The following is a 21,843-nucleotide window of genomic DNA, read 5'->3' as shown; positions in this document are numbered from 1 at the left end:
AAATACTTAAGGCTTTATTGAATACTTGCAAATATAGGACAGAAAGCATCTTCAATGGTTTTAATAGTACATCAATATTTCAATTCGAAGTTATCAATACTGAGGGTGCTAGTTTGTATAAATATGTAATATAAATGGCAGTACATTTACCACCATTTAAGCTATCATTAAAAATTCTGTTCTAGTTCCAAACTAATAATCATCAAACGATTTTCATTGTGAGTCTCACCTCTGCTCCGCAAAGAGGAAACTCACCCATTCTAATATAATGATCTAAAAGTATACCAATTTGATGTTTATGTGCTGAAGAATTATGCAAGAAAAAATATTGTCTTTGGTATTCATCATTAAAGCATTATGTTCTCATAACAGCAGATAGCTTCACATACTCAGCAGAAACCCTGCAGTTCCTAGCATGTAAATCTTACATCTGAGCGGATACGTTTCAAGCTCATATGATTCCACTGATACAGCATGCCGTCATAGCATGCCCACTGCAAAGTCCACGTGTGTACTCAGAGCCGGTACTGAAGCAAAGTCCCAACAATGCAATATGAGCAAACATAGCTGGAGTCACCTGGATTTGTCTCGTAATTGTTTTTAAATAAATTTTTGGCATTGCTTATCCTTAAACTTTCTACTATTATCAAACATTCCTGATCACATGATCGATCACATGATCGATCCTATGTTGAGCTTCTACCCATAGTTTAAAAATCTCTGTTATATAGTGTTTACACACCCTACCTCCACTAATACATGATGGTAATAGTGACTACATTTATCTCTCACAGTTGTTTTGAGAATTAAATGGAAATGTACCTGTAAGATTTAAGATTGCTACAGCTTTATAGTAATTTATAAATGTTGTGTATTTTCCCCAGGTCAAGGTGGTAGCAATTAAGATAAGCCTGGCCAAATAATACTTAAATTCTTCTTGGAGCTTACCTTTCATATGGGTGAAATTTTTTGAACAATGGTCAGATGGATAGAATGATGTTGAGCTAACAGACTCAGAGATGCAGAAATAGTTGCAGGGAGCTAATCAGGGTAATAGGTTCTAGAAAGATTAGCATTCAGATTCACCCACAATGGGATAAGCTCTCAGGATTGGATGGCCTAGTGCTGGAAATTCTGGCATTTTGGAAGTTAGCGTTTCTTACTTGACTTTATGTCTTGAAAATGACCGTGACTGCCTAAGGTTGTGTAACTCAAGGACATTAGATTTTTTCAGGGTCAGCTTGAATTGAAACTTGGTTATTGTAACTACCCCACTCTTGAAGGCCTTTTTGGTTTGTTTTGTTTTTACTTTATAATCCAATTGCCTATTTCCCTCCCTTTTCTCTTATTTCCCCTCCCCAGCATCCTTCTGCCCCCATTTCTCCTCAAAAAAGAGGAGCCTCCCACCGCATGGATATCAACCAGCCTTGGCGTGTCAAGTTGTAGGAGAGCTAGCTGCATCTTGTCCTGTTGTGGCTAGGCAAGGCAGGCTGGTAATGAGAAAGGGATCTGAAGGTAGGCAACAAAGTCAGATAAAGCCCCTACGCCTGCTGTTAGGAGTCCCACATGAAGACCAAGCTGCACCACTGTTATGTACGTGCCTGTCTGTCCCATAAATGCTCTCTGGTGATTCATTCTCTGTGTGCCCATATTCGCCCAGATCAGTTGATTCTGTATGTTTCTTGTGGGGTCTTTGAACTCGCTGGTTCCTTCAACCCTTCTTCCCCCCTTTCAGTAGTATTCCCCAAGCTCAAAAGATGTATTTTTTATTTACTTTTTATGTTTATTTATTTACATCCTCACTGTAGCTCCCATTCTGTGTCCCCTCAACCCATACCATCTCCCCTTTGACTCTGAGAGAGTGCCCTCCCCCCTGTATCACCCTACTCTGGGGCGTCGAGTCTCTGTAGGACTAGACTCATCCTTTACCACTGAGGCTAGACAAAGCAGCCCTCTGCTACATATATGCCAGTGGCCTCAGCCCAGTCTCTGTATGTTCTTTGGTTGGGGGCTCAGTCTCTGGGAATTCCCAGGGGTCCAGGTTAGTTGACACTGTTGATCCTCCTATGGGGTTGCAATCACCTTCATCTCCCTCAATGATTCCCCTAACTCTTCCAAAGGGGTCCCTGACCTCCATCTAGTGTTTGTCTGTGGTATCTACATCTGTCTGAATCAGGTACTGTGTAGAGCCTCTCAGAGAGCTGCTATGCTAGGCTCCTGACTGCAGTCATAACAAAGCATCCTTAATGGTATAAGGGATTGGTACATGCCTGTGGGATAGGTCTCAAAATGGGCCAGTCACTGTTCTGCCGTTTTTTCAATCTCTGTTCTTTGTCCCTGAGTTTCTTTTAGACAGGACCAATTTGGGTTATAAGTTTGTAGGTGGATTGGTGTCCACAATCCTTCACTGGGATCCTCTCTAGCTACTAGAGGTGATCTCTTCAGGTTCCATATCCCAACTGTTGGGCATTCCTGCTAAGGTCACTTGCATTGACTCCTGGGAGTCTTCCTCATCCCAGGACTCTGGAACTCCCTGGAGAATATCCCCATCCCAACCTCTGGCAGTTCTATATTTCCATTTATTCTCCTGGCTTACTGCATTTTTTTCCTGTGTCTCCCCATGCCTGATCCTGCCCCCTATTTCCCTCCCTTCGCCCACCAAGGTCCCTCTTCCCTCTACCTCCCATGATTATTTTGTTTTGCCTCTAAATGGGATTCAAGCATCCTCACTTGGGCCTTCCTTCTTGTTTAACTTCTTATGGTCTATAGAGTATATCATGGGTATTCCGACCATTTAAGCTAATATCTACTTGTCAGTGAGTACACACCATGCATGTCCTTTTGGAACTGGGTTACCTCACTCAGGATGATATTCTCAAGTTTGATCCATTTGCCTGCAAAATTCATGATGTCCTTGTTTTTAATACCTGAATAGTATGCTGTGTAGATGTACCACATTTTCTGTATGCATTCTTCCGTTGAGGGACATCTGAGTTGCTCCCAGTTTCTGGCTACTATGAATAAGGTTGCTATTAACACAGTGAAGCATGTGTCCTTGGGCCATGGTGGAGCATATTTTGTATATATGCCCAGGAGTGGTATAGCTGGGTCTTCAAATAGAACTATTTCTGATTTTCTAAGAAAATGAGGATTAATTTCCATAATGGTTTTATAACACTAGCAATGAAGGAGTATTCCCCTGTCACCACATCCTCACCAGCCTGTGCTGTCACTTGAGTTTTTGATCTTAGCTATTCTGATGGGAATAAGGTGGAATCTTAGGGTTGTTTTGATTTGCATCTCTGTGATGACTAAGGATGTTGAACATTTCTTTAAATGTTTCTCAGCCTAAGATTCCTCTGTTGAGGAATTCTCTGTTTAGTTCTGTACCCCATTTTTATTGGGTTATTTAGTATTTTGCACTCTAACTTCTTGAGTTCTTTATATATTTTGGATATTATTAGCCCTCTGTAGATGAAGGTTTAGTGAAGATCTCTTTCCAATCTGTTGGCTGCCATTTTTTCGACTGCTCTTTCAGCATCTAGTTTTTTTCTTTCAGTTTATTTATATAGTGAATTATGTTAATGCATTTTTGTACATTGAACCATCCCTACATCCCTGGAATGAAACCTACATGATCATGGTGGATGATGTCTTTGATGTGTTCTTGGATTCAGTTTGCCAGTTTTTAATGGAGGTTTTTGCATCAGTATTCATAAAGGAAATTTGTCTGAAATTCTCTTTGTTGAGTCTTTGTGGAGTTTAGGTATCAGGGTGACTGCGGTCTCATAAAATGAATTTGACAGTGTTCCTTCTGTTTTTATTTTGTGGAATAGTTTGAAGAGTGTTGGTATGAACTCTTCTTTGAAACTCTGGTAGAATTCTGCACTAAAACCATCTGGCTCAGGGCTTTTTTGATTGGGACATTTTTAATTACTGCTTCTATTTTCTTAGTGGTTATAAAATTATTCAGATGGTTTACCTGATCTTGATTTAGCTTTGAATTGGTATCTGTCTAGAAAAATCACCATTTCATTTAGAATTTCTAATTTTGTGGGGTAAAGGCTTCTAAAGTAAGATCTAGCGATTCTTTGAATTTCTTCAGTGTCCATTTATGTCTCCCTTTTCATTTCTGATTTTGTTAATTTGGTTCTCCTCTCTGTCTCTCTGTCTCTCTCTGTCTCTCGGTTTCTCTGTCTCTCTCTCTGTCTCTCTCTCTGTCTCTCTCTCTCTTTCTCTCTTTCTGCCTTTTAGTAGTTTTGTCAAGGATTATCTATTTTGTTGATTTTCTTAAAGAAAGAGGACTTTTTTTTAATGTACTGACATTTAAATGCCCATCATGCCTAGTCCTGCTTTTAGTCTGTCTCACAAGTGTTGTTATTGAGAGTATACAATCTCAGACAAAATTTAGAAATACTAATGTTCCACTGATAAACCAAGGACAATTTTTAATGGGGCTGTCTTTAGTTTTCTCAATATATAGCAAAGTAGAACATAAAAATAGCAATCATTTTTTACTTGGGTGTTATTATCTTGATTTATATTAGTCTACTGACCTTTTACCTATTGGGGCTCTGTACCACTCACACAAATATAAACCTAGTGGAAATGAGCAGAGATGATTTGTCATATTGTTATTATGAAAATCATTTTGACCTTATGGACTCAGAAAGAATTGGCCAAATGAATTAGAAATTAATAAGAAACATTATGTGTCCTCTGAAACAACATGTACAGAGTAGTTCAGATTATTTTCACACACCAGTATCTCGGTTTTTAAACGGCATTTCTTACAATTGTTAGAACACAAATTCCCATGCAGTCGATAGGAAAGTAGTTAATCCAAGTCTCTTCAAGTGTTTAATAGCAACATTAAAGTAACCCATCGAAGGCTTACATGCACAATCACTAAAACATAGAAGAATTCAAGTGTTCATCAACTTTAAGTGAATAAAAAATAAATAAAAGTAACAATATAGAGATAAAACACTGATTGTGCTTAAGTGTAAAAATTGTCTTGGAAATATTAGGCTACAACATGCAAGAAGTCAGCTATAAAAAGCTGCAGTTCCTGATTAGGAAATGTTGAGAGCAGGCAAAATCCCATTGTGGCAGAAAGTAGGTTAGTGGTTGCATAGAGTAGTGGGACGACTCAGCACAGAATGGTGTGATGGTGGACATGCGATCGTTCTCATGAGGGTGATGGGAAAAATCTTAAGCTCTCTATTAATGTTATGTGCATTTAACGGATGAATGTCATGCTAGGGGATCTCTGTGTTACTAAAGCTGTTGAAGAGAATGTGGTATTATGCTGATGAAGACTTGATAATGGGACTTTTAAATTAGTGGGTAAGTAAACTAGTGTGGCCATTATGAAAAAATCAGTATAGCTATTCCTCAGAAACCCAGAAAGAGAACTGACATGTAACTCACTCATGAGTTACAATCTGAAGGAATCTAAGGCAGCATAAAATAAGGATGCATATACAACCTTCATCACAGCACAATTCACAATAGAGCCATCATGGAGTCAGCATAGGAGCCCATTGAGGGATACTCAGAAGAGAAAATGTGATGTATATATTGGTACACACTTCAGCCATTAAGCAGGAATGAAACCAATGTAATTATTCCAGCATGTCGATGAAAAAAAGGAGTATCTGTTAAGCAAAGATATCAGAATGGGGAAGATGACTCAGTCAGTAAAATGCCTGCATAAGGGATCTGAGTTTGCAATCCCAGAACACACATAAAAGCCAAGGTGCACACCTGCAAATCTAAGGTCCCAGAAGTAGAGCTAGGAGGATCCATGTAGCTTATTGGCCAGCCAGTGTAACTGAGTCAGTGATTTGCGGATTCAGTGAGTGCCTTGGCCTAAAGAAGAATTTTTAAAAAGATGGACAATAATAGAAGACACCCAGTATCAACCTTGCATAAACATGTATACAGAGAGAGAGACAGAGAGAGAGACAGAGAGAGAGAGAGAGACCACTAGCTAGTCTTTGAGACATCATATTTCTCATACATATAGAATTTAAGAAATGAAAACAAAATGAACAAAAACACAAAATTATTAATGTAGAAGGGAAGCTAAATAGATTAGTAGGGGACCAGAAATTAGATTGAATGCATTACAGATAAGTAATAGGAGGGTAAATATCAACAAACTACCTTACACAAGTGCATGTAAAGGCCTAATGAATTCACTATTACTAATTTTAAAAAACTTGTTTTAAATAATAATTTTGTTTTTGTGGCATCCTCAGGATAGATTGGAAACTTCATTTCCACATGACCTTGTATAACTGTTTCCCTTTATACACATAGGTGTTTAGAGTATCAACAGATATTTTTTTAGAAAACAAAATTTTCTGATTCATTGAAATTATAAAATTTCATATAATAATAACCAAGATGCACTCACTATTAACAATTATTAAAACAATCCAGGAGTTGTCCATGTACTTTATATGTGAGTCTTGTTCAAACTCTGGGTTGGATCACTACACTTGTACAGAAAAGGGAAGGAGGATTTCTTTATTTCCTTAGATGGTCCAGGAACTTTTCCTACTATTTAGAAGTTCTGCCTGACAATAAATATGACGAGTCTCGGGACCTTTACTTCCTGAGAAAGAAGAATTACCTTTTAGAGTGTAGTATAGTCCTTTCCAGAAAAATAGAATTTATATTTTCAATTCTAAAGTTTTGAGATCCCTAATAGAAGAGAGTTAGGTAGAACACATGATCGAAGAGGCCGGTTCCATCTAATGGTGGACTGTCTCCAAAGATGGATTGGAAGCATAAAGAGCTAATAACACTAAGAATTTTCATTGCTAGGCTATCTCTTGTACATTAATTATACAGCAGAGCCTGCTTTAATGGCTGCACTTTCTGTGAAGATGCTTTGTTTAAGAAAATCTTCTTGTCTTTACTCTGCACTTGAATGTGGAGATACAATCTGAGAACTGTCAGAGAGATCTGGTATGCAAAGCCAAGTTTTCACCATTGGTAATATAAGCTTATTCTTCTACGTAACATTGTGGAAGAGGCTGTGTCCCTATGAGGAATTCTGTGGGTCTCATCACCCTATGCCTAAGCTACTTTGTGGTTTTATCAAGCATTCGTGAAGATAGCTTGTAACACAGAACAAAAGTAATCGCTCTCGTGTATGATTCTGTTATATAAGATAATATTGCTTTAGTGTCTTACAATATATAAATCTTTTAATATCACTCATAAATTAATTGGCCTTGGGTATAAGAATGACTGGAAATCCTTATGCTTCTCTGTAACTCACTGATGCTAACACTCTCCAAACAATTAAGTAAATGACTACACATTACTTTTATTGCTATTCACATCTCATCTGACACCAAGACTACTACCTGTATTGGCTTTGCTTGCTTTTGCAAAGAATACCATTGGACTACTTTTACTCTTTCATAAATTATGTATTGTGCTGAACTCCGGGTGGGAGGATAAGGTGTTGTGTATTGATTATCATTGTACAACACCATGCTGCCTGGTTTGTTGTTCCCATTGCAGTCTATAGTATGATTCTTCTAGCCAGAAACTTCAAATACTTTATTCCATATTTGTCCAATAAAATTGAAAACAAAATCTAGTTACTTTTTGTTTACTTGTGTTAATCTATTAGGTCTGCAGCTTTTCTAAATCCATTTCTTGTTTATATATCTTTGTGGGGTTTTTTGGGGTTTGTTTGTTTGTTTGTTTGTTTTTTATGACCTAGCCTGGGCCATTTTTCATAGTATTTTTAATTACCACATGAATTTCTCCCAATCGAAGGCTTTGTTGTCCTCGCGCCTATTTGTGCAGCCCCCAGGGAGGATTATAAATACAGAATGCCCATTGTGTATTCTCCTCAGTCTTTGCTTTCACATCATTTTACTTCAGTCTGTTTTTTGTTTAAAAAAAAAAAAAAACACCATGAAACCTTGGCATAGTTTTCTCTCGAGGCTGACTTGGCTTGCTGTCCTCTGTCCTTGTTTAACTAACCTCTAGTTAGCTTTTATTCCTCCTTTAAACGTCAAACAATATTTCGTATTTTGTTATGAAGACCGGCCGTAGTCAGCAGAATTGATGCATGTCTCCAATAGATCCTGTACAATTCCTTTGTGGTTCTATTTACTTCATATGTGCATGCACGCTCTATTAAAATCAGCCAACTCACAGGTGTGGTTCTCTCACAGAAGCACGATGGCCACTTCACCGTCATCCAGTTGGTCGGCATGCTTCGGGGCATCGCATCAGGCATGAAGTATCTTTCCGACATGGGATACGTTCATCGAGACCTAGCAGCGAGGAACATCTTGGTGAACAGCAACTTAGTATGCAAAGTCTCTGATTTCGGCCTCTCCCGAGTGCTGGAAGACGACCCAGAAGCAGCTTATACAACAACTGTAAGTTTTTTGGTTCCCTGATCCGTCACCGTCTTTACTTTTAGTTGTTCGTTGTTGCTCCTGTTGTCTTTTTTTAAAAAGAAATAGAAAAAAAAAATCCTCACACTTCTAAAATTTCCGTCTTTGGGCTTCTGACGTGCTGGAACTCTGTGGTCCTCATGGAGAGGCGTGGCATGACTTTCTTCAGATTATACTGCCCTTACCTGAGGTATTTTAGCTTTCAATACATATTCTTCTTTAAATACATTCCTTTATAGGTCAGCAACGTTGTCTCTAATACTTCAAGGACAATAAGGAGCCAGTGATTCAGAAATATCTCCTTTTTAGGTGTTATCGGGTGATCGATACACGCTTAGAGATGAATGACATAAGTTTCTTTGGAGACATATTAAGACTCTCTAACTCTCTAACGCGTTTTCCAAATAGTTCTCAGGGGGAAAGGAAGCAGGAATAAAAGGCTAAAGCTTTAAAACCAAACTATCATCTTAAATTACATGATGTCAAATTCACCCTGAATATCTTAAATGTTTCTGAATTCTCCAAGTCAATTCATTGTATCCACCTCTGTGGATGTTGTTTTGAAGAATTGGGTCTTAATATCTCTACTGACGTATAATAAACCTGTTAAGTTTTAGCTGTGACTGTCATTATTTGTTTATTAAAATTCTGATCAGTGATTCATTTTGAGCTTCAAGGAAAAAGCAAGTCAAAGTATTCAAAACACATTTATTCTTTTCCCCCTTTTAACCATACTAATAAATTTTAAATGGCATCCCATTAATTAATTCCTCTTTATTTTATTTTCTATTAAATATTTTGAAGTTTCACTGCATTCAATAAGCCTTAAGGTAGATGGAAATTAGGCACTATCAATAAAATAGTTTATGTCCTTCTTAGTATTTTTCTTTATTGGAATCTCCTATGATAATTTGTCAACATTTTCACAATTTCAATATAAGATAGGGTTCCATGGAAAATGAATTAATCTCTAAGTCTGATATATAAGGTAGAGCTAATCATTGATCTTTTAATTTAACCAAAAACTTTATGAAAATAAAAATCGATAGAACCTGAAAATACATTAGTCATTGTAGTGAAAAATTAATATCTCAAAATCCATATTCTATATGGAAAATAGCATAATTATTTTCACTTTTCTAATACCTTTTTCTTTCTTTGTCTTATAAACAATTTAATTGGTTTTTAAAATAAGAAGCTCATAGTCAGAATAATATCTTCATAAAACTAGTGGATAACCCAAAGTTGGATGTATGTGCATGTTAAATTTGAACAGCTTTAACATTAAGACTCTGAGTATATTCTGTCACACAGCAGAGTTGAGAAATTTAAAACAGAGTTGCTTTAAATCAGTGATTCTTTTTTTTTAATAATGTAGACTAGAGTTTATTTATGGCATGGGGTGGGGAGTTGAGGAGGTAGCAGAGGCAGAGAGAGAGAAAGAGAGAAGAGAGAAGTAGAGACCCGTCATGAGCACGTGGAGGGTGGGAGGCGAATGGGGAGATGGGGAAGAGGGCAAGGTAAGAAAAGAACAAGAACAAGAGAATCAGTGGTTCTTAGCCTGGCTGTCATTACTCCATAGGGGTTGAATGACCCTTTCACGGGGGCTGCCTACAATCATCAAGAAACAGATGTTTACATTATACTTTATAATAAAGGCAAATTATAGTTATGAAGTAGCCAAGAAGATAATTGTATTGTTGGGGATTACTACAACATGAGTAATTATATAAAATGGTCATAGCATTAGGAAGGTTAAAAAGCACTGCTTTAGGTCTAGATCATATTTTAGAATTAAACATAAAATTAAAAGAACAGATTTTGGAATCCAGTGACAACTATCAAGCCATAGATTGCCTTAAGAAATGTTTCTGAATTCAAAAGTTATCACTGAATCCAAAATAATATAATAAAGTGTTTTTACAAATTACCTTATTACTCAAAGATTTTGAGGTGTGAACAAGGCTAGTGGTAGTGGACATGCCTTTAATCTTAGCTCCCAGGAGGCATAGACAGAAGGATCTAGATGTTTGAAGTCAATCTGGTCAATATGAGTATAATGAGTAATGGACACAGCAACAATGTTACAAGGAAAGAGAGAGAGAGAGAGAGAGAGAGAGAGAGAGAGAGAGAGAGAGAGAGAGAGAGAGAGAATCCCTGAACATATGTAGTAGATTTTCAGCTTGGTCTTCATGTGGGCCCCAAACAACTAGAATGGGGGATATCCCAAAAACTGTTGCCTGTATGTGGGATATGGTCTTCTAACTGGGCTGCCTTGTCTTGCCTCAGTGGGAGAAGATGTGCCTACCCTCACAGAGACTTGATGTGCCATGGTGGGTAGATATCCAGGGGCCTCCCCTCCCATCAAAGGAGAAAGGGATGGGGAGGGGAAGGATTGTGAAAGGGTAATGGGAATGGGTGGAGACAGGGGCAGTGAGTGAGATGTAAAGAGAATAAGTAAAAAATAAAATAAAATAATTAAAAGAAAGATGGGGAGCAAGGAAAGAAAGAGAAAGAAAAAGAGGAGGCTGAGGGAGGGAAGGAGGAAAGAAAAATGCCATTAATTGACTAGTTACCTTTATAATGGACATGGATATTCAATCCCAAAATAGCATAGCCATTTCTTTCAAAGACTTCCTCGTTTTAAGATCAGGCAGTCTTGTGCTTCCCAACACTGATACATCCACTGTTGTTATAGAAGTCTGAACAAGGGGGTTGGGGATTTAGCTCAGTGGTAGAGCGTTTGCCTAGCGAGCACAAAGCCCTGGGTTCAGTCCCCAGCTCCGAAAAAAAGAAAGGAAAAAAAAAAACGTCTGAACAAGAAATACTGTGATAACAAGGATAAGTAGCCTACACAAGATCTTATTTGAAAGGGCAAAGATTGTATCATGTCATATAAAAAAATTAGAGAAACTCTTGGATGGAAGACATTCCCTGTGAAGAAAGAAAAGAGAAAAAACATGAAAATATAGATATATGAACACACAGGTGGGCAGAAATGTAGATGCTTTGAAACTGAGTCCAAAAGAATGGATAAGGCCAAGTTCATGAGCAATTATTTCCAAGGTTCTTGAATGGCACTCCAAGAAATGTGAAAGTTTGTCGATAGCAATTAAGAAACAGCTGCTGATTGACATGTAAATGAATCTCTTATTCCCCTCAAAGGCTTACTGCCTTTGTATGCCAACCTGGAAGCTTCTAGCCTCTGTACACTCTAAGCTAGGCCTAGAATGCTCTCCGCCTCTAAGACTTACTGCTGAATAAACTCACCCTTGCTACTTCATTCTGAACTCTGGCTGGCTGGTTCAACTCAACTCTTCTGGCTCAAACTCTTCTCCAAGATGACTAATTCAAACTGTCTTCTCTCAGTTTCTCACTGAATTGTTCTGCTTGGCCTCAAACTAACTCTGTCAATTTGTTCTAATCTTCTGGTTCCTTCTTATGCCCTGCCTTCAACTGCTTCTGCTTATCTTCACTGAACTCCATGAACTTATGGAGGAACTCACTGTAATGACTCTCGACTGACTGACCCAACTCCATTGCACTCAACTGACTGAACAGAACTGATGTCCTCTCTCTTCCTGCACTGCTCTTAAATAGGCTCCTTTTCCTGTGCTGTTCTAAAAAATCAGCACGTCATATCCTGTCAAAGATTTCTGGAATTCTCTGCTTTGTCTAGCCCCCAATTAGACATCATTGCCTAGGTGGGTGCTAAAGGCATGTTTATATTCCTGTCAGATCTTATGGAATCCAGAGTAGCCATGTTACTGGATTAAAGTTTATCTACATTGGCACAAATACAAAAACAAAAAAGTACATTTGTGTCATAGAAGATGTTGCTAACAGAAACAAGTAAATGAAGGGAGGACTAAGGAAAAGAGGAATTGGTAGTAAAATGTCCAGTAGGGACTATTGTTGCAGACACAAAAGCTCATACAGGCTCAACTAGAGAAATGTCAGCTAGAACAGAGAAGAGACAAAAGGATTGAAATCATTATGACCATATAATATTCAAGATTCAATAATTAATCAGGCATAAATTATAGAGAAAAGGAGAAATTAAGGAAGGCATTATTATAAGTAGACTTAACAGCTAGTTGTTGAGGGACACTATTAATCATGACATAGAATCCCCATTAAAGATGCCCTAGATAACAGTATTAGGTCACAAGTAAAGTCATCACAAAGAAAATCATAGCCACTCTACCTCAGATTCATTCAGATAATGACAGCAAACATCCTCCTTGTGTTGAAACTTACAAAAAACTTTCTTACTTTACGGGCATGTACTTAGCCCCAAAATCATTTTTATTGTTCCGTTAAAAGGGATGGTATAGCTAGAGAAAATGTTATTGCTTTCTGAAGCTATACCACAATTCATTGAAATAAATTCATTGAAATTAGGTAAAAAATGGTAACTTTAATGACAAGTGCTTTTTACTAAACCATACAAATATATGATTTAAAATCAAGCTTCCTTCAGTTATTAAAGAAAGTTTAACTCTGCTTTTGAAAGTTAATCAATGTATAACATTCTTGGAATACAACTTTACTATAAATCATTTTTATTTTCTTTTTGCATAAATGTAGTTTCTCATTATTTGTAATAGTTTTTTCATGTTCATAAGAATGGGATTGGAGCAAAAAACAGGTTTGTGAAATATTTAAAAACAGGAAAACATTGGGTAAAAATGTGTTTAGTTTTTATTTAATTTTCTTTCGACCTGTATTCTACACTAAATCTAGTCTTTCCTAATGAAAATGAAAGCCAAATAAATGAGCACTTTTCATGAGAGCATCTTTGTTTAAAACAAGACCCATATTACAACAAAAAGCAGAGAGAACTCACTAATATAGCATAGGCCCAGGGGACCCAGTGCTTCCGTGTCACTGAACTGATACACAGGCAGCCATAAGAACAGGTATGTGATGCAGCATGGCCAGACTAGAAAGAAATGTGAGCAAAGAAGTCACCCTATTAGACATAAATGAATCCTCTAGATACATATTTAAAATCCATATAATTCATATAAATATGTGACAGTATTTCTACATTATAAAATTCGATAAAGTAGGTTAAGAGATGAGGTTTATAATTAACTATAACTAGAAATTCTCATGTTTGTTCCTACACTTGAGTATTCATTGGTCGTGATTTAGGTAGGTCTAAAGTCTATCCTTTTAATCTATACCCAGCACCATTAATTATGGAGCTATCACATTGGTATGTTGTTCCTTAATGGATCAATTGTGGACTGGGTTCAGATTACTTCTCATGAGAAAATACTCCCACTCTGTAGAAAATAGCAAAGCTTGTTATACCATCTTGGCCTCCAAAAATGAAAGAACACATATTACTTATATCCAATGAATCCTGAACTAATGTACAAGTCTACTGTGCACTATCTAATTCTCTTGAGTCCCGCAATACAAGGCATTCACACATAGCATAAGAAGGAGCTTCAAGGTTTACAGATAGGCAGCAGATCACATAAGTTCCAGAATCACTGTGTGGGATTGTGAAAGCCACCCAGGATGGATGGAGCCTTAACCATCCAGGACCTCCTTTATATTGCCATTGAGAAACACTGAATTAGTGCTGGAGAGATGGCTCAGCCGTTAAAGGCTATGCTCACAACCAAAAATTTAAGAGAAACACTGAACTATAGGCAAGTCCGTGTTGCATACGTCCAAACAACCAGGCTTAGTGGCCAAAGCTTGCAAGGACTTCCTGCATCCAAGGAAGAGAGAAACGGGCTCTAGGGTATGTTACATACCCTAGAAGGTATAGAGTGGCTTGTGTTGTTTGAAACAATGGAATCATATTTACATTCCGAGAATGTTTTATCGTGATTCTTCAGAACTAAAATCAAGACGAAAAGGTGACTCAGTGGTTGCGATCCCCTCCAATAAGCTATCTATTCTAACAAAGACTGTAGGTGAGAACAGATTCATAGGTGTATGGAGACAGAACCAAGAATAACCAACTGCAGCGTGTAATAGAACTCACATCTCCACAGACATAAAGGGTGGACAACGCACTTTAAAAGGAACTGCAGTAATAGCAGAGCATTCTAGTAAAGCACTTAAACCCTGAACTGAAATACATCAGGCCTGTGCTAAGGGACCTTGGGACCTGGTAATGACAGTGACACCAAGAAATATAAAATGTAGGACTAAGATAGAAGAAAAGTAAATGCCACAAAAATAGTGTCTTGACAAGAAGAAAACCTTTGCTTTTCTGTGCCCATTCTGGGAAAAACATACCAGAGTCTCAGAAGAGTATTGACTAAGTAAGCTAATCTATATAGAAGCCACTGCCTCTTTGGGTGTTTGGATTTTCGTTTTGTTTTATTTTACTCATTCGATAAACAGTTTCCTATCTGGCTAAAATTTAGGTACTGAAAAATCTCCATTTCAAAATCTGACACATATTCACATGGACAACTACTTTATAAGCAGTCCAAAAAAGGTACTCTAGCTCATTTAAATATTGCTAGGCAACCACTTCTTATACATATATTGAAAATGCTAAGCCTCTTTGCTTTCAATTATGGAAATAAGGTCCTATTTACCTTAAAAAGAACATTAAAACATATATTTCGGCTCCCACTCACATGATGTGAGAGATAATTCTTATTTCAAATATAATGGTAGTGTTATTTTTAATTATGATAATGATTTCTGTTGTATTCTAAAGATTAAAGCAAAGTGCGGAAACCATCATCTGATGCCTGAAAAATTCTGCGGTTTTGATTACTACTTTTCATGTTGCCCGAGGAACAATTTTGTTTGTTTTTCTTCAACAACAGTAATAGCATATCAGTACTTTCCTTATTAGAATACAGAATATAGTAACTGATCACATGATCTGGATACTTAGATTTCTGTTATCATCTTAGTTTTGGTAAATTTGACTTCATGTGCTCTCTTTCCATATTCTGTAAGAAAAGCAATATGAGAAATGTTAAGTCTACCAATCTAAGAATATATGGCCTATACCCAACATATAGGTTATTACTGCTAATAATGCAAGAGACTGGAAGCAGCCTGTGGACATTAACAGACTGACATTAATCGAGAGCTCAACTCCACACCCAATTCAAGTGTTTGCCAATTGTCTTGACTTTTTATATTAATTTTTAAATCTTGGGATTACCCTTTTCAAAAATAAATGTGCTCAACATAAGGATAAATTTACAATATTCTGTTAGCTGAGTATGTTGACATAAGCCTATAATTCCAGAACTCAGGAGATTGAGGAAAGAATATTGTAACCTTGGGGGTAGCCTAGGTTATATAGTAAGACTTTCACTCAAATGAACAAACAAAACACAAAAAATGGCCTTTTAAGCTAAACTTAGTAACTGACATTTTTTTCCTGGAGCTTTGCTAAAACTTATAGTAAAACATACTCAGAGTGTTTACTCACTGGTTTGTTTACATTAAAAATTTATTCTACAATGTGTCTTGGGAGGAAAGAAAAATAAATTTTCTACTGAATAAATGTTCTTTTACTTCTAAAATTGAGGAAAGGAAGCTACTCTTTGACATCCTACCAAGACACTTTCTGTTCATTAGAATGTGATGTAGGGACTGACACTAGGTGAAAGAATTGTTTTTATTTCATGTTTGAGAGATTTGTTAAGCTAAAGATGTAGTGGATAGGAAAGCGTTGAAGCAGGTACTAAGATAGAAAACGGCAATAATAATTGGTGGCCTTCACAAAGCTACATGCAGGAAAAAAATAGAACAGGTTCTTGGACAGCATCCACAGAAATTTCATGTGAAGGAAGGGCTGTCTCTTTTGGGCCAAATGCAGCAATAGAAGTAAAAGGAAAGGTAACAATAACAATATTATCAGAAAACTATTGATAGAGATTCAAATAACTTCTTGTTCAATAAAGCAGGTGATGACGATATACATATTTGAAAATGAAAAGCAACAAAATCCAGCCTAGATGAATCAGGTCCACCTTCAAGGCAGCCACTTACAGTTCGGAAAAATAATAATAAAATGATGCTTAACACACTCACAAAAACTGTTCTTACTCAACTGAGCCTACAATAGCTGTCCATCAAAAGAAGTTAACACCCAGGACATTATAATTAACTGAGTAGAAAAAAATCACATTTGTTAATTGAGCTTTCCTAAATTAAAAGGAAACAAAGTATTGTAGAACTGAGAGAGAGAGAGAGAGAGAGAGAGAGAGGAGAGAGAGGGAGAATTTAATAGGCTAATGTATGAAAAGGAAACCTGAGTTCTTACTGATTTTTTTGCAATGTACTATTTTGGTAATAGAAATTCTAATGACATAAGTTAATTTAAATATATATGCTATATGTATCATATATATATATATATGCATGTTCTAAGACTCAAAAAGTTTCACCAATATTACTGCCTAGACATGAGCTTAACAACAATAGACACGCTAAAATGAATGGGAGAGAACCATGATGCCTGAACTCTACAGAACTTATGAAGCTACAGATAACTGAGTAAAGCTGATAGCAAGAGAAAGCCTTCCCCAGGGAAGAGTACATCAAGTGGCTATCCAGTACAAATGGTCATCTTGAAAACATATATAAGTAACATGTACAGACTGAGAAGGTTATATTTAGTAATACATGTGTACATACATATATGCATGTAACAATAGTTAATTTTAAAAAGAGGCTATTAGTTTGAAAGAGAGCTAGGAATGTATAATGACTATTGTTGGTTGTCAACGTGACTATTTGGAATGAACTAAGATGCAGAAATAGGGGTACACATGTGCTCTAGATTTTGAGGAAGGAGGACAACATGTCTTTGATCTGGATCTTGAGGTTGGAAGACGCAGGCTTTTGATCTGGATTTTGAGAGAGGAAGATAACAACTTCTGCTGGAATCCTATACAATGGATGAAACAAGGGTTCATTCTTTGCCTGCTTTCCCTTGACTTTGCTAGCATATCCATTCCTTCACAGGCATGGGAACAAGACCAACTGAGGTACCCAGCCTTGTGAACTAAACAAATACTATATTCTTGGACTTGCTATTGTTGGATTAACTGGACTACAGCCTGTGTCTGTGTCTGTGTCTGTATGTCTCTATGTGTGTGTGTAACTTATATGGAAGATAGATAGATAGATAGATAGATAGATAGATAGATAGATAGATAGATAGATAGATAGATAGATAGATGGATGGATGGATGGATGGATGGATGGATGGATGGATGGATGGATGGATGGATGGATGGATGGATGGATTGATTCACTCCATGAGTTCTGTGACTCTAGAGAACACTGACTAATACACGAAGTATATGAAAAGGTTTGGAGGGAAGGAAGAGATGGGGAAATTGATGTAATTATATTATAATCTCAAAAGTAAAAGAAACTATTTTTAAAAACTATATCTCTAGAAACTAATTGGTTCCATACATTGCATCAAAATACCAAGGAAAAAAGCTTGCAATGTAAGTAAAAGGACAACAAAGCTCTATAGCAGCCACAAAGAACGCGATCTAAGTGCAGAGGTAGAGTCATCGCCTGTTGTGAGCACCATATGCACTAGGTTAGATCTAAGCTGAGAGAAGCAAAACTTTAATGGTGACTCTCTTGAGAGTCAGCGGAAAAGGGTACAACCTTTGAGAATACAGCACTTGGGGTACTCATTAGTGACAAATCTTAAGCAAGATAGAATCAGAGGCCAATCCAATTTCTAAAGAAATGATCATCAAAAGAGTCATCCCAGGTGGGTACAAGTCAGTGGTAAAGCATTTGCGTAGACTGTGCAGAGTCCCAGAGTCAACCCCAAGGAAAATAAACAAACAGCATACAAGAAAATAGTCATTTCTTAAGGATCGCTTAACTCTGAGAATTAGGAAACAATAGTTTATTAGCTCCAGAGATCTTTGTAGAAAAGGAATAAAACAGTTTAACTATAATCTTTCAGAGGGAAGAAAATGTTGTAGACTATAAAGCTAGCTTTTCAGAGTAGATAGAACAATCTAAATCAGTTTAGGTAGGAGAATCTAGGGCAGGTATAATCGTAAGAAGGGAAACAGTGCTAGGAAACTTATTTCATTCTTTCATTTAAGAAGAGCAAACAATATAAGAAAAACATTCTATGTGGAATCTACTCAATGTGTGTCTTAAAGAAAAATACTCTAAGACCTCAAAACTAGAAGACATTCTTTACAAGAAGACTCTGTTAAGAGCCAATCTTTCTATTCAACATATGCATAATTAGTTAGTTGGTTCCTTTTACTTTTGTCTTTCTTGTAAGGGATTATGGCAATTCAGATTTGTGAAAATATGAGATTTATTTATTATTCTTGACTTTCTACTTTTATCATTTGTTTGTTTGTTAGAGAGTCAGAGAATACAGTTCCAAATTCCTCTCTTTACAAAAGCATCTCTCTAACTCCTCTTCTTGACAACTTTTAAAATCTGTCCACTATGCATACTGGTTTACTATAGTGAATACTTAATTATTGTGAGTGACAAAGCCATGAAGAAACTGGTGGGAAATACTGAAACTATTAGCATGTTGACCTCAGCAGAACCATCCTTATTTATTTATTTATTTATTTATTTATTTTTATTATTAACTTGAGTATTTCTTATATACATTTTGAGTGTTATTCCTTTCGGTTTCGGCAAACTTCCCCCTCCCCCCTTCTTTATGGGTGTTCCCCTCCCATCCTCCCCCTTGCCGCCCTCCCCCAACAATCTAGTTCACTGGGGTTCAGTCTTAGCAGGACCCAGGGCTTCCCCTTCCACTGGTGCTCTTACTAGGATATTCATTGCTACCTATGAGGTCAGAGTCCAGGGTCAGTCCATGTATAGTCTTTAGGTAGTGGCTTAGTCCCTGGAAGCTCTGGTTGCTTGGCATTGTTGTACATATGGGGTCTCAAGCCCTTCAAGCTCTTCCAGTTCTTTCTCTGATTCCTTCAACGGGGTCCTATTCTCAATTCAGTGGTTTGCTGCTGGCATACGCCTCTGTGTTTGCTGTATTCTGGCTATGTCTCTCGGGAGAGATCTACATCCGGCTCCTGTCGGCCTGCACTTCTTTGCTTCATCCATCTTGTCTAATTGGATGGCTGTATATGCATGGGCCACATGTGGGGCAGGCTCTGAATGGGTGTTCCTTCTGTCTCTGTTTTAATCTTTACCTCTCTATTCCCTGCCAAGGGTATTCTTGTTCCCCTTTTAAAGAAGGAGTGAAGCATTTACATTTTGATCATCCGTCTTGAGTTTCCTTTGTTCTAGGCATCTAGGGTAATTCAAGCATTTGGGCTAATAGCCACTTATCAATGAGTGCATACCATGTGTGTTTTTCTGTGATTGGGTTACCTCACTCAGGATGATATTTTCCAGTTCCGACCATTTGCCTACGAATTTCATAAAGTCATTGTTTTTGATAGCTGAGTAATATTCCATTGTGTAGATGTACCACATTTTCTGTATCCATTCCTCTATTGAAGGGCATCTGGGTTCTTTCCAGCTTCTGGCTATTATAAATAAGGCTGCGATGAACATAGTGGAGCACGTGTCTTTTTATATGTTGGGGCATCTTTTGGGTATATGCCCAAGAGAGGTATAACTGCCATCCTTATTTCTTGGTTGTTATTGTTAACTACCGCCCACTACTGGGCATGCCTGGAACAATCCTTAAAAAGTGTAATGAATGAAAAGTCTGCAATATAAAGAAGCCAATGGAACCACTAATGAAGTATTAATAACAATGAATTAGGATATTCACAGCAAAGAAGAAGATACTAATTTTTAAAATCTCTGGAAAATTATACCAAAATACTTTGAGCACAACATGGATAATGTAAGACAGATAGAATGCAAAATCACAGAATGTACATTTTAAGGGAAAGGTAGCCAGTGTCTCTTTTCAATATTTTTTTTAAATCAAAACACAATTACATTATTTCCTCCCTTTCCTTTCCTTCCTCTAACACTTATGAGGGAATCCCCTTGCTCCCTTCATGCAATCATAGCTTCTATTTGTTATTTCATATACATAGTAATACTATGAATATTACATTCAGTGTGTATAACTGATGCTGGGCCCTTACATCACACCATCACACACACACACATACACACACACACACACACACACACACACACACGAATATATGTATATATAAAACTTCACTCTGCATAATGTCTATAATGCATGCACATAGATATAGATTGATACAGGTCACAGAATTTAAATATTTATTTAATTATTTTTGGTATATATTATGTGAATATGTTATCAGGGTTCAATTCTAAACATCCAGTACTTTTAACCCTGATGCTAACCATGAAGGATGTTATCTGAAATTTTTTCTTCATCTTTATTAACTTGGGTATTTCTTATTTACATTTCTATTGTTATTCCCTTTCCCAGTTTCCTAGCCAACATCCCCCTAACCCCTACCCCTCCCCTTCTACATGGGTGTTCCCCTCCCCATCCTCCCCCCATTACCGCCCCCACCCCAACAATCATGTTCACTGGGGGTTCAGTCTTGGCAGGACCAAGGGCTTCTCCTTCCACTGGTGCTCTTACTAGGCTATTCATTGCTACCTATGAGGTTGGAGCCAAGGGTCAGCCCATGTATAGTCTTTGGGTAGTGGCTTAGTCCCTGGAAGCTCTGGTTGCTTGGCATTGTTGTTCATATGGGGTCTCAAGCCCTTTCAGCTCTTTCAGTCCTTTCTCTGATTCTTTCAATGGGGGTCCTATTCTCAGTTCAGTGGTTTGCTGCTGGCATTCGCCTATGTATTTGCCATATTCTGAATGTGTCTCTCAGGAGAAATCTACATCCGGTTTCTGTCAGCCTGCACTTCTTGCTTCATCCATCTTATCTAGTTTGGTCGCGGTATACCTATGGGCCATATGTGGAACAGGCTCTGAATGGGTGTTCCTTCAGTCTCTGTTCTAAACTTTGCCTCCCTACTGTCTCCCAAGGGTATTCTTGTTCCTCTTTTAAAGAAGGAGTGAAACATCCACATTTTGGTCATCCTTCTTGAGTTTCATGTGTTCTGTGAATCTAGGGTAATTCAAGTATTTGGGCTAATATCCACTTATCAATTTGTGCATAACATGTTGTTTTTCTGTGATTAGGTTACCTCACTCAGGATGATATTTTCCAGTTCCATCCATTTGCCTATGATTTTCATAAACTCATTGTTTTTTATAGCTGAGTAATATTCCATTGTGTAGATGTACCACATTTCTATATCCATTCCTCTGTTGAAGGGCATCTGGGTTCTTTCCAGCTTCTGGCTATTATAAATAAGGCTGCTATGATCATAGTGGAGCATGTGTCTTTCTTATATATTGGAGCATCTTTTGGGTATATGCTCAAGAGAGGTATAGCTGGGTCCTCAGATAATTTAATGTCCAATT

At 37.3% G+C, this 21,843-nt stretch overlaps 1 protein-coding gene across 1 annotated transcript in view; it reads left to right on the top strand.

Annotated features, from left to right (window-relative positions):
• Nucleotides 1-21,843, top strand: part of Epha6 (EPH receptor A6) — an 893,674-nt gene that overhangs the window by 754,499 nt on the left and 117,332 nt on the right. Inside the window, exon 14 of the mRNA XM_032900334.1 lies at nucleotides 8,211-8,420. Coding sequence (XP_032756225.1) covers nucleotides 8,211-8,420 — 210 coding nt within the window. The remainder of the gene's footprint in view (nucleotides 1-8,210; nucleotides 8,421-21,843) is intronic.

This window comes from Rattus rattus, chromosome 4, assembly GCF_011064425.1.
Source record: "Rattus rattus isolate New Zealand chromosome 4, Rrattus_CSIRO_v1, whole genome shotgun sequence".
NCBI classification, from domain to species: domain Eukaryota; kingdom Metazoa; phylum Chordata; class Mammalia; order Rodentia; family Muridae; genus Rattus; species Rattus rattus.
Note: the sequence above shows the minus strand (reverse complement) of the source record. Positions and strands in the feature narration are given on the sequence as shown.